Genomic DNA, 14,503 nt, shown 5'->3' on the forward strand with positions numbered 1-14,503 from the left:
TCAACCACCCTATAGGGGCATTTTTGACAGCTGCTGAAAGTTGGGGTACCATCAACAACCAATATAAGACAAAATGTTCTAAATTTCATTATGCTTTAAGTGGCATGTGTGTCAATAGGGGGTTTTCATGATTCTGAATCCATTCCAAGCATTAGTTTTGCACGAAAAACACTCCTTGGGCTAAAAACAGCCATAGCCGTCATCACAAATGTGATGAGGTCGGCACATTTGGGCACATTTGGGCAACTGGCTATGGACAAATTTAGCCCAAGGTGTGTTTTTCGTGCAGAACTAATGCTTGGAATGGGTGGTTGAATAGAAACCAATGTGGGATATGTTAGTTGACACATTTACAAACACATTTCCCAGATTTTATTAATAGCCCCTGTCTAGTAGGGAGTTTCTCATGGTCATGGTGCATTTATATAGCGCCTTTATCCAAGGCGCTTTACATAGATTGTGCATTACATTCACCCATTCACACACACATTCATACACCGATTGCGGCGGAAGCCATGCAAGGTACCAACCAGCACATCGGGAGCAATTTGGGGTTCAGTGTCTTGCCCAAGGACACTTCGACATGTAGCCAGGAGGAGCCGGGATTCGAACCGCCGACCCATGGATCATTGGACGACCTGCTCTACCTCTTGAGCCACAGTCGCCCCAATATAAGCATATAGGGTCATAAGTCCAACAACAGTGCTTATGGGACCCTTAGCAATCCGGACAAACCCACGTTTTAGAGTGTAGCAACAGATGTTAATCAGACCTCTGCATACTTGACCTCATCCTCTCAGATCATCTCCTTAGGGACTTGATACATTAGCCTGGATGAAGTTGACATGGTTTGTGTTTGCATTAAACATTAAACATGCATATTTAGTTTGATATTTGATTGATTGGTTGATTTATTGAATACTTTATTAACACATTGTTAACAGGCTACAGTCAAAGGTTATGCTAAAAGGATAACACAAACAATTGTTAATCAATTGTTAATCAATCAATCAATCAACCAACCAATCAATCAACCAATCAATCAAAACAGTCATTCTTATAGCATTCTTGAAAGAAGGCTGTATTAATCTTGGCAGTGGTGGAAAGTAACATTTAGGCCTACTTACGTACACTTTTGAGGTATTTGTACTCTAATTTCCAATACTTTTACTTCTACTCCACTACATCTCGGATCCAAATATTGTGCTTTTACTGCACTACGTTTATTTGATAACGTTAGTTTAGTTACTTTGTAGAATTTGGTTAATAATACAAAACATACAGTAACCACTTCAGCTGTATAACATGTGGCCATTTGAAAATAGCTACATCGTGAGCTTGTAGATAGCTATTTTCTAAAGATATTAATACGTTTGAAAACTTGAAATTAAATGAGTACTTTTACTTTTGGTACTTTAAGTACATGTTGATGCCAAATGCCAATAGGCCTACTTGTTATTTTACTCAAGTAGCCTACATTTTGAATTCCAGACTTTTTCTACATTGTAGTGAATCATTTACTTAAGTAAAACAATTGATTAGGCCTATACTTTTTTCCCCCATCACTGCATCTTGGCCACATATAATCATTAATCCGATTCCTTGGCAACATTGTTTCCCATAGTGGGATGTGGGAATCTACACTTTGCATCATCTCCCCATGCCACTCGGGTCTAGTCTAGACTATATCCATGCAGACTAGCTTTGAGCTTTTATTGTATTTTCTTTTCTTTTTTCTTTTATACAAGTTTCCCCATAAAATGAAAACCATCAAAAGAGTCGAACCCGCCGCCTCGTTGCATAATAGTACAGTTTTTCCCTCTTTTTTTAATTATTATTATTTTTTATTTCATGTGGCTTTTCTGCGGCCTCTCCACTAGAGTGCGTATTGTGTGCATGCCCAAACGTGCATAATATGCTTCTCCAAAAGGAGTGGATTGCGGCGGAAACCCCACACCAGGAGACTTTTTGAGAGATGGGAGAAGAGGCGGCAGTCTCTCCTCCTCCTCCTCCTCTTGACACTTCATTGTTACATCGCCAACGGCGGACTCAGACGTCCAGAGACACTGAATCCAGAGGTGACACTAAACTACGGACGCTGTGAAGTGCTGTATGTGGGGACGAAGTAAGAAAATGGGAGCGGAGTCGCGCGGTTCCGTGAAGTAGATACAAAAAGAAGCGGACTGTCCGGCAGCCGAACCCACTCTGCCCTCTCGTATCATGGTCAAGGTAAGACGGAATGTACACGAGATAATGTTAGAAAACACAACCGCGGCAGCTAACCTTTATAGTGCGGTTTGTTTGATAGCCACCAATAAGTCTTCCGCTACTACCAGTAAGTAGTTCGGACACCGCTGCGCAGCACTAAAGCTACAGACCTCTCTCTGGTCAGATCATATTTCACATTTCGCTGCTGGATCAGAGAATTGAGAAACCCACCTTGGCTTCGCTGTTTTGGTATACGACTAGTTGTTAAGCATTTAGACTATTTTAGCCTTTACTGCAAGTTATGGAAGTGTGAGATGATCTACTTCTGTAACGCAAACTGTGTAATGGCCTGTATAACTTTGTTGATGATGCGCACTGAAGTGACATGCGGAGTTGTGATTGACAAAACGGAAAGGGGCGGGGGAATGATGCAGACGCACAGTAGGCCTACAGTTATAATTAACGTGGCACACACGCTGCTTTACAACAGTATAAGTTCCATTATTTTCATAAAAAGGTAGCTGCCAGTGCCGGGGATGCGATCGGTCGTCTAACACAGCTGCCTGCCACGGCTGCAAGAAACCTGATCTGCATAGGTAGGCTACCCGATGTGCCCGCCTCTAAAACGTCCCGAGCCGGAGGGGTATGGCAGGGGTCCTGTGGTTCATGCTGTGTTTTAATCAAATGATAAGGCCGGCCAGGCAGCCTGGCTGTGGATAATGAACAGCAGCACTGCCGTTCCGTCTGCCACAGCATGTACAAGCTCACGTGAAATGTAGTGTGCCCTCAGTGCCCTGTGCTGCTGTGCACACCTTTGCTGTGGACTCATCAAAGCAGATAGGCTACATATTTGGCAAAGAGGTCACACGTGTTCTCTCTCTCTCTCTCTCTCTCTCTCATATAATTTAACAATGAACTGTTGTGGGAGGCCATTTAACAAATGTATGCTTATTGCTTGTAGGATTTTCTTTGTTATGTTCCCGTTTGTTCAGAACTGTCTTAAACTGTCTAAAATACTCCAAAGGGAAAATGTCCACACAGTATATCTAGATCCAAACTGTTCATTTGAGGGACAGAAGTATCGCTTGTGTGGGACAGGACAGGACGGGGTTAGTAACCTAATAGGCCTACTTAAGTTGCTATTAAATGCCATATTTGACCAGAGGCCTACTATTGCCTATTATTTAGTTATTAACCCCCTCTGGCATCTCACATTTTGTTTTAAAATGGGTCATGGGTGGTATGGCCAACTTGGTACTGTATAGCCTATAGGGACATTTCTCATGTTATTTTAACAGGCTTAAAAACACACCTTGCAGGTAACGAGACAATGAGAGATTTACAACACAAAGCCAACTATTTGGGCACTATAGATAGGGCATTTGAGCATGCCAGTCACACTGGGCATGTTTGGAAATAGCACACTGAGTGCAATGCAAACTAATAGGCGAGTCTTAAACTTGTCTCAAACTTACAAATATATATATTATGAATCAATCACTCATGCCCTATTTAAAATATAGTCAAATACCGATTTCAAATTGGTAAACGTTCTACATTTAAATACAACAATGCATTGATTTCAAAACAGAAAATGTACATCGTAATTTGCACTTTAGAATATATTTATGTCACTTTGTCCAACACTAAACACAGTAGAATGAAAGAATACCAGCAAAGTTTTCCTTTTACCAACTCGCTCCGGGCGGACAGCCGGCGGAACTGCTCATCCTGGAATTAAACGGTTAAACCTAACCTTATTCCTAACCTTAACCTCAGTAAAACGGTGCCGAAACCTAACCCTATGCCTACCCTAAACTTATTTCTAACCTTATTCTCAGTAAAACAAAATAAAGAATACAAGAACCGCCGCACCGAGCGGTCAGCATGAGGTCGGCGGAAAAAAACTAGGGCGAGATGGATTATGGGCGACGATACCTGTTGCCACTAGAATAGTCTCTCTAGAAAAGAGGGCGCTGTTTTTCCTTTACTTTTTGACGATGGGTTATCAGATTGCCACTAGAATGACTATAGATAAAGATGTCAAAACAGGAAACCTGAAAGTGAGATGGTATCAATCAGGGTGGGACTTCAAAGGCCACTGGCAATTGGCCTCTACAGGGACTTTGCAGCTCTAACTGCTGTTGCCATTTGCTAATTACTGTGGTTAGAATGCGTCTTGATTTGAAGCCGGGGGTTAAAAGCAGATTGGTGTTAACTGAGATTTATTGGTGAAGGTTGAGAGGAACACCTGGTGTTGAAAGTTCACGATCCCGAGTAAAAGAACAGATGGGGCAATATATAGGTGAAGAAGGCGAGATCGAGAGAGATATATTAGAGACCTGGCTGAAAGGCAAATGGATAGGGGATGCTGACATGATAACTAGAGTGACTGACATTTTACCTAATGACCCCTCAGTATCACTGTTATTTTCCCAAGTCTAGTGGGTACAGTATAGCTTGGGTGTGGTTTCTTGACAAGGCAGGCGTTTTTTATGGTCTCATAGCTTGCGTGAGGGGAGACAGACTTGTTAACATTGGGTTGGATGATGATATCCTACAGGAACCTTCACTGAGTCATTATTTTTATAAGAGCAAAGGCGGCAAAAAGAAAAGTGGAAATGAAACTGCTGCTGGTGCTGTGAAAACAATGGACAGTAAATATCTCAGCTGAAAGCTTGTAATCTGCAATTTTCTGCGAACGTTTTTTGTATTTTAAATTTTTCTTTCAAATGATGAACATTTCATGTGGGAACAAAAGGCTACATTTTAAGACCAGGATGTTATCCCAGTCCCTTATGCATTCCAAAGGAAGAATGGGTTGCTTGATAAGAGTATCTCATTAAGCTTTTTTTTAGGAGGTTATGTCTTGTTTGTACTTGATTTTACGGTCATATGAGGGTGGTCAAAACGAACAGCGCAGGTCAAAACACGCACATATACACATGCAACCACACAGACACCTTGGTCGATATGCCCAATGAAATGGAGTGAAAATTACAACCACCACCATGCTTTATAACAGCTGCAAAATTAAGTGGTGGTGAATGAATAAAACAGTACAATACTTTTTACAAGTAAATTTAACTTGTTACAGTTGCAACTGTAAAAGCCAAATCACGGCAGAAGAAAAGAAAGCAAAACAAATCAGCAACAGCAACTCTCTTTGAGCAGACTTTGATCTTTGGAATCGGAATCTGCTCACATGTTGTATTTCAAGGAGTATGCGCTACATAACATACCTGTTACATAACTACTCGCTACGTGTATACTAGCTCTAGTGTGAATAATGCTTTCAATTTTCTTACAAAGCGTTTAATCTTTAGTGGTGAATACTGAATATATATTTCCCTCTCTTATCATGATACACATTTTTCGGGTTTTTTTAGGGTGAGATTTGTGTATTGAAAAAATATACATATATATTTTTTAAAGTTTGTATTTCTGACTTCCCAATTTGCATAATAAGGAAGTTTCTTTTGTCTCAAGTTTGTACACTTAGGTTATGTAACATTTGTACAGTATGTTATTAGCAGAGCTCTACTTATGTGCACTGCCATTGTTTTGTGGCTATAATACGTTTGTTTCAGTTGGTAATCATTGTTATAAAACTGACTAATATTGTGAAAACAAAAGTACAAATGGCATATTTGCCATACAAAATATAATCATACTGTTTCAGAATGTATTTCTACATTTAAAACATGGGCCTTTAATTATTAATTTGGTGCCAAATGCCAAGTCATGCCTCGGTTAGGCTTAGCTGTGACTGCTTTGTATGAGTTACACAATGATAACCTCTGACCAAATTGTGCGTGTGTGTTTAGGAGTATATCTGATCTATTACAGTGCGCCTAATGTGTTTGATAAGCTTGTGTAAAAGCAGATTAGGTGAGACATTGTGTTCTCAAACGTCTGGCTGTTACCATTTAACATCTGACTTACAGTTGTGAGGGGCCTGGTGCTCAGTGACAGCTGTGAACAGAGGTACAGTATAATATAGACCTATGCCATTGTGTTGTGAAGGATTTTGAATGGAGCCGCAAGCACTTATTGTTATTATATTCTTATATTAGTTTAACCCATTCTGGGATAAAATAGCAGATCTACAAGCTCATAGCGCGCCACCGAGTGGCACGCTACGAGCTTGTAGGTCTGCTATTTTTGAAAAATCGTGAAAATGCGGCACAAATCTTTGAATATATATTCTTTCAGAAGACTTTTTTTCTTTTTTACGTCAGGCCTAAATGGGATAAATTACTGTCTAATGAGCATTTAATTAGCCCCCTTCTCTCTGAAAATAGTTGCTCATAACTTGACATGGTTATCCAAAAGCATTCACTTGATCGCATTTTCTGGTTACTTTCTAGAGGATTTCTTTCTGTGGTTTGCAGCGATGCAGTAACTGAGCCTTAGCTAGTAAATACGAGTGAGTCTATTTTTCCATGATGAGTAGTTTTCTTTCTGGTCTTGTGAAGTCTTGTGAATGCACCTAGAGTTCCAAGGGCTCATTAATCAGTTGCTGAAGATGTGACATTCTATATCCTTTATCTTGTTGATGTTGTTTTAAATGTGCTTTGTCATTGTATTGTGCACACTTAGAAAGTGCAAATGAAGTCTTTGATCAAGGATCAAAGAGTCCCCCTGGGGTGGCAGGGTGGGACTAAAAGATGGTGTTTCAAATGGGAACATTATTCTCCAATTTCCCCTAAAACCACAAATGAGAGGAGACCTTAAGCTGAAGGTTAAGGGTTTTGATGTGGAATGTTAATAAGTGGAGTGCAGGGGGGTGCAGTGTACATGGATTAAGCTCAAAATCTAACTTACTGTAGCTGTATAGAGATTTGATTTTTGGTGCAGGAGAATGTCGACATGGATGTTAAAAATACATTCAAAGCCGCTATCTTGGACACTTTAGGCATTTAAGGCATTTAATCCTCCAGTTTTCTGAAATAAATATTTTCACAATTTTTCAAAAATTGCAGACCTACAAGCTCGTAGCGAGCCACTCGGTGGCGCGCTATGAGCTTGTAGATCTGCTATTTTTCAATAGCTAAATTATAACATACAGTAATGTTTAAAACACCAAAAGGGGTTCCCGCCCAAAATGGGTTAAGCAAGCTCCAATTCTCTTTCAGTTATGTAGGGGGCACGGTGGCACAGTCGGTAGTGCTGTCGCTCACAGCTAGAAGGTCCTGGGTTCGATTCCCGCTCGGGAATCGAACGCACTGGCGGTGTGTCCTCTCCTCCGCGCCATCAGTGCTCATACCCGAGGCGGGGTTGGCGAAAGGGCCTTTCTGTGTGGAGTTTGCATGTTCTCCCCGTGTCCCCTAGGGTTGGTACCCTCACAAAAAACATGCAGTAATCCTGGTCTCTAAACTGCCTCCCCCTGGCCAGCCGGGGCGCCTGATGGAGGGGAAAGGAACTGGTTGGAATAACGTGTTCCTTCCACACCCTACGTCCAACCAGGGAAACTCCCCACTGTCAGGCGTAAAGGAGCGACTTGGACACTCATGCATGAAGGAAGCATGAGTTCAAGTCTGTTGCTCTCCCCAGGTTGGCGGAGGGTGTGTAGAGCCCAGGATCACATTAGATAATTGACACAGGAGTGAAAAATGAGTTACAAAATCGTGGGATAAAAAATATATTAAAGAAAAAGGTTATGTAATCTCTACAGTCTTTTGCTTGGTGCACAGATTACCTAACCATTATACCTCCGTAATGAATCACTGTATTCATGAAATAGTTATATAGTATGTTCTGCTTATAGTATGGTCGGCTTCCATTGACACATGAAACAATTTCTTAAAATAAACTAATTTGTTTGTTTTAGTTTTGTGGCTGAGCCTTTCCACAGATTTCTTTACAACAGGGTTGTAAAAAGTCACTCGAGACTTAATTGACCTCATAAACCTTTAACATCAAATGAGAAAACGAAGGACTACAGTTGCTTTTTTTCCCATGACAGAAGCCATATACTGTCTAGGTCTACATAGCCTGAAGCTGCTCTTGTTGTACCATAAAGCCCTGTCCAGTCTTGTGTTAGCTCCCCAAGCCAGACTGTTGCCTCCCACAATTTTCAAATGCTTCCATCTTACAGCTTAGCAGAAATGGGAATTCAAAAGTATGTTTTAAATTTAAAGATATTTTCAAACATAGAACTATTATGACGATAGCTTCCCCTTTCTCTGCTTTTGGGTGGTGTAGTTCCAAACTCTATAGAGCATTCAGATATTGTGAAATAGTAGTCTGGCTACATAAGACTAGTCTTGTGTAGTTGTTATGTTCCCTGCTCTACCTTTTGTCCTCATTAATACAGTATGTTTGTAACTTTGTATCAACTACCTCTTTTCAGGATATAGTTTATTTACAATATTTGGTGTTTTTAGCCATGCTGGCAAGTGGTAGCATGGTCTGTCAGTTCAAATCACTTAGGTCATGTGGGGGTGTAAGAAGGATCAGAACAGCCTGTATGCCAGCTAGCAGGGCTTCATTCAGCAATGTATAACAATCGATTGCCTGTCTCTCTCAATTACTCATAGAAGTACCAATTGTAAAAATAGGTTTCTGTCAAAAGGGTCAAGAAAATCCCCAGTTAACACTGACTGGAACCCACTGTTCCAGTAACTCATTTACATTTCCAGCTAGCGGGAGAGCAATATTGAGTGCATTACCTCATATAACTCTGGTCACTATTAATTGTTCCTCAGAACACAATGGCACGACTGCTGTGGCTTGGCTTGTCTCTGGCGCTGCTGGACGTCCACGCTGGCACTCCAGTGAGGAACTGTCACCCTGCCTGCCACTGTGAGGTGGAGAGCTTTGGCCTGTTCGACAGCTTCAGCCTGACCAGGGTGGAATGCCAAGCGATGGGGCCCGGTGCCACCATGCCTATCCCCATACCCCTGGATACCGCTCACCTGGACCTGTCCTCAAACACCGTGGGTCCACTCAATGATGCCATGCTGACAGGTCCTGGCTATACCACCTTGGTCAGCTTGGATCTCAGTAGCGACCACATCACCCAGGTCTGTCTTAGTATCACACAGTAATTCAATTCAATTAAGCACTTAAACTTGTTGTACATTAAAGAAATAGCAGAAATAGCAGATCTACATGTTCACCACGCATTGTTGTGAGCTTGAATGTTCGCCTAGGTTCATTCATGTGGTAAAAAAGGAAAGAAAAAAGGTACTGACTACTAATGAAAACTGTATTAGTATGACTTTTGTCACATGTCTTTCTTTAACTCCTCCTTGTCATCCAATTTCCAGATAAGTCCGAAAGCCTTGTCCAAGCTTCGTTACCTGGAGACTCTTGACTTGAGCCACAACTCCTTAGAGAGCCTCCCACCCAGCTGTTTCTTTGGCCTCCCTCTGTCAGAAGTTGACCTCAGCTACAACCGCTTCCAGGAGTTTGACATGGATGCGTTCACCACCAAAGCTCACAGTGAGCCTGTCACTGTGGATCTGTCTAATAACCTGCTGACATCAGTCTCCAGGACTCAGGCCGGCGGAGTCCTACACGTCCAGAGCTTAACTCTGACAGGAAACAGGCTGACCACCATCCCCAAACTTGAAGCCGTTCCACTGAGATACCTGAACCTGGATGGAAACCCCATCACCCGCATCGAAGAGGGGGCCTTCACTTCACTCAAGGACCTGGTTCACTTGTCTCTCAGCAGTCTCCATGAGCTTCAGGAGATCCAACCCCACAGCTTCAAGGGCCTGCAGAGCCTTCAAGTGTTGGATCTATCCAACAATCCCAAGCTGAAGACGCTGAGCCCCATGGTTTTCAGTGGACTGGACTCGCTGCTGGAGCTGAATTTGTCCAACTCCGCGGTGACATCCTTGCCAAGTAACTTGCTGAGCCATTTGCCCAGTATAAAGGATATTACACTAGGACATGGCATCCACTGCTGGAGGACCCGCAAACAGGGGCAGTTCCATTGGCAGCTCGGGCAGGTCACACATGACGACGTGCTGAGCTGTAATGTCAAGGGCATTGCATCATGAGATTGTGCCTTGAAGACAAACATTTCTGTGCCAGAACTGTGCTTTTTGTACTCTTGGAAGTTATGCAAACCATATTTTTCCACTGTATTAGTGTATTCATCTTTCTGTCTGTTTTGGCCTTTCTCCGTGTTCCTGCGTCCCATGATGCATTTTTGCAGGCAAGCATCAGCTTGGCATGCCCACACTGCCTATTTCCGCCATTACATAAACATGTCATGATTCATATTATTTTTCTAAAGATAGCTGTGCGGAAGATGTGTTCCAAAGGCCTTTGGTCACGTTTATGGATGTTTATTGAATCCAAAAGGTGATACTGTGTACATGGAAATTCAGTCTTTATTCAGTAATGTTACAATGTACTTTTCACCCAATGCATGTGCGATATTTAGTAGGTTGTGGCTTCTGAACCAGTACCGGTACCCAGGTAAAAGCTCTGAATCCGGGGGTTTGAGGTCATGCAATATCATTGGCTCACCTCCCAGATTACAGATAAACCTAACTCACCTTAACCCTTACCGTAACCAAAACAAACACACGCCTATAACCATGTATTAACCTAATGCCTAAACATACCCATTAGTAGCCTTATACCTGAACTTAATGTGTAACATAATGCCTAGACAAAACCTTATTAGCATTATAATGTATGTGTATTTAGGTCAGCTTCGCTAAGACTATCATGAAATGCATTTTGGGTTCAGGAGCCACTCCTTTATTAGCCAAATCTTATTTGGCCCAAATCTCAGGCAATGCAAATACCTACTATTGCAATGATTATGATATCCAGGACACCGCTTTGGTACCATCTAGTAGTGTCTTACCATCCTTACTTATAACCACTACAGGTTTTCTTTTTCATGTAGAAGGAGATATTGTCTTACAGAAATTGATACACACACACACAGTAAGCATTAGTATGTAATGACATTGTTTCCCACTATCCATTAACCCATTTTGGGCGGGAACCCCTTTTGGTGTTTTAACTAAGCATTATGTTATACTTTAGCTATTTTTGAAAAATCGTAAAAATGCGGCACAAATCTTTTGAATATATATTCTTTCAGAGCGAACGTTTTTTTTCCCCGACGTCAGGCCTAAATGGGTTAAATGACATGTCCGTGAGTGCTGGTATTCTCTTCTTAGAGATTTCTTGTAAAGTCCCACTATCCATTGCCAATAGAATAGACTACAAGTAATGCATTTACCACTGTATGAAAGTTGGCATACTGATACTGATGAAAATTGAATACCGGTCGTATTGTGCATATTGACATTGGTCATATTAGTGCACAATATGACCGGGATGTGATATAAAATGGGTAGAAAAGTTTTTTTGTTTTTAATTAACAAAACACAAGGTGTCAATTTGTGCCATTTGGGCATAGTGGTGGTACTTGTTCTAGCAACAGCTAGAACAAGTCATGTTTCCAGCCTATCGCTTGGGGTTTATTAACTGCTGCCTTTCACACACATTACGCAACAATAATGCTGTTTATATTGCCAAGAGGTTTTACCTGACCCATCAAAGCCTGACACATCCCCATGACCAAGCATAAACGCAACATTTCTCGTGCCAAAGCAAATCGGCTTAGGCTAGGTTGTATTCCAGAAAAAATGTAGACAAGTTTGATCATGATCTGATAGGCTGAAAGAGACAGTGATCATATTATAATAATAATGTTCCATGTTGTTGACATATCCACGAAGATTTAAATATCACAAGTAATCAGAAGTGTAGTTATGTTTGCCGATATTTTTCACGTTGAAACATATAAGACATCAACCTGCATTATGCTGTATAGTGTAGGCCTACATGTAAACTTGCGTTGGTATTACTGTGGTATTATTGTTGGCCTTAAAGGACAATTTGCCTCATGACTGCAGATGAATGTCGGATATCTGTGTGAAACAGGGCTGGAGTCACTGTTCATTTTGTCCTCAGATCAATTGAAGATTTTAATTGAAGCTGTCAGTCAATGATTTGTGTTCTAGCATTCATTCACAGTTATTTGATTCAGGGTGAAATTGAAAACGAATTGTCCGACGTTGAGGTTTATAATTGTGTAATTATACTGTACATAGCTTTGCATACAAATTATAGGTAATAAATTGATTATTCTCACACTTGGCATTCAGATTATTTGTAATGTAATATATGTAATGATATTGTATCAGTTTCTGTAGCATTTCTTTTTAACTCATGTCTGCTGAAACTAAATACTGTGACTACATCACTCTTATTGGTTTGTTCTAACAATTACTAGGTGTCCTTGTAGAAACATTTAAACACTTAACTTAAGCCATATACTAAGCCCTAATACTCTGATCTACAAGCTCACAATGGTTCACATCGCACCACATTGTGAGCTTAAAAAAGGCCCATAATGATATGCCCAAAATAGAGATGCCAGGATTAATGTTGTTAAAAACTCAATTGTGGGACCAACGCTGGATGTCAGTATCCCCAATGTACATTTTAAGGAAATTCTGGCACAATAGTGACTCATAACAGGGTGTGTCTATTCACAGCAAAGGGAGAAAGCTTTTTTTTCAACTGGTTTGAGCTCACAGCTGTTTATTTAGTTTAACAATTTAGTAACATGTTGCTTCACTTCAGAGACACTACAGTCACACAGATACCCGCTCCTCTATTGGTCTTGAGTGGTCTTTTACAACACAAGGGGCCAGACTCACAAGTGCTTTTAGTAGGGAATCATTCTCTGCTGGCAGGCCTCCCAACAGGAAAGTGGGTAACTGAGTAGGGCAAAGGAAGAAAGAGATAGAGAGAGCACACTCAGTGCCAGGTTAAAAGAGAGAGAGTGTGTGTGAGTGAGGGTCCCTAAGCATATCTGTGCATCTACATGCATATGCATACTAGGAGGAGAAGGAAAGTGGAGAAAGAGACAGGGCTGAGTATGTAATGGCAGCACACAGACATGTGTGCTCTGTGCTGCGTGTGTGTGTGTGTGTGTGTGTGTGTGTGTGTGCGTGCGTGCGTGCGTGCGTGCGTGCGTGCGTGCGTGCGTGCGTGCGTGCGTGCGTGCGTGCGTGTGTGTGTGTGCGTGCCTGGGAGTGAGAGTTCCATTGTGAGCTCCTCCTCGGACACAGAGAAGCATTCACATAATGCCCTTTTGGCTCCTGTGACACTGCCAAAGCACAGCTCCTTTGAAATACCAAGAGACCCATAAGCCAAAAACAGAGGCAGAAAAGGGCTGACTAAACAAAGGGGTTTTCACATATTGCAACAGGGACATGTGTTATATAAAAAAAAAAAGGAAGCCTGTTGTCGTGTTGCCTGTTGTTGAGGCCTGCAAAATGCAGTGGCGGACAAAGTATTCAACTCCAGTACTTGAGTCAACAAAGTATAGATATACTCCTGTCCTGGTCAAATATTACTGCAATGCAAGTGGAAGTTGCTCAGTCAAATTTGTACCCAATTGAGTAGTTAAGTATTGGAGGAAATGTTCATGCTTTTTAAAATACTAGGCATTAAAAAGTAAAATTACAAAGTACTAAAAATATCAATAATAGTGAGAAAAAAAGATCTAAGCTCAGAACGAGTTGCGTTGTGAGCTTGTAGGCCTGCTATTTTCATCACATTTGAAATAGGACCTAAATAGTTGATTCATAATGTACTTTTTCCCTTCCTAGAAATGTAGTGGACTCAAAAGAATCAATACAAATAGTGAAGTAGACTACAAATAATCAAAACACTTTTTTTGCTTGAGTACAGTACTGTGCTTTGTTGCTGTCCATAAGGCTGCAAAGAATCGTAGACACTTCATTTAGCATACAAGTTGGGACCTCGGGAGATACTGTATGAACCAGAGTGTACTTATGATTGTTTGTGCTTGAGAACACGTGTCTACTTATATTTCTCATTTCTGGGCGTATGTGTTTGTGTAATGTGTATACGTGTGTGTGTTTGTGTGTATACGTGTGTGTGTGTGTGTGTGTGTGTGTGTGTGTGTGTGTGTGTGTGTGTGTGTGTGTGTGTGTGTGTCTTTGTATGTATGAGTGCATGTCTCTTCAGGCAAGTGGGTGAGAGGTTGTCTGAGAAGGTTTTCCTTAGTGGATGACCCCACTGCTGAAAACATTTCCAGATGTGTGCAGCATTTGTCCATCTCAATCTCATATTGGGCGGTTCAGTGTATCCTGTCTGTTTTATCTGTATGTCATTTCATCTCAATGTATAGTGACAGACAGTCAGTTTGGTCTAGCTAGTTTTTACAAGTCATGTTTACATAGTTCACTATGTGACCAGTACTATTTGCCTTGGC

The 14,503-nt window shown here is 41.3% G+C and overlaps 1 protein-coding gene across 1 annotated transcript; it reads left to right on the forward strand.

Moving 5' to 3' along the window:
* The first annotated feature begins 1,969 nt into the window (after positions 1-1,969).
* Positions 1,970-12,347, forward strand: tsku (tsukushi small leucine rich proteoglycan homolog). Its single transcript, XM_079514249.1, has 3 exons — positions 1,970-2,229; positions 8,919-9,236; positions 9,483-12,347. The coding sequence occupies exons 1-3, from the start codon at positions 2,221-2,223 to the stop codon at positions 10,221-10,223; spliced, it is 1,068 nt and encodes a 355-aa protein (XP_079370375.1). The 5' UTR covers positions 1,970-2,220; the 3' UTR covers positions 10,224-12,347.
* The last annotated feature ends 2,156 nt before the right edge of the window (positions 12,348-14,503 follow it).

This window comes from Electrona antarctica, assembly GCF_951216825.1.
Source record: "Electrona antarctica genome assembly, chromosome: 11".
Taxonomy (NCBI): Eukaryota; Metazoa; Chordata; class Actinopteri; order Myctophiformes; family Myctophidae; genus Electrona; species Electrona antarctica.

Excerpts from the sequence above, each read along its gene's own strand:
- tsku (XM_079514249.1), top strand. Across the intron at positions 9,237-9,482 it reads GTAGCGACCACATCACCCAG|ATAAGTCCGAAAGCCTTGTC; the intron begins GTCTGTCTTAGT and ends TCCAATTTCCAG.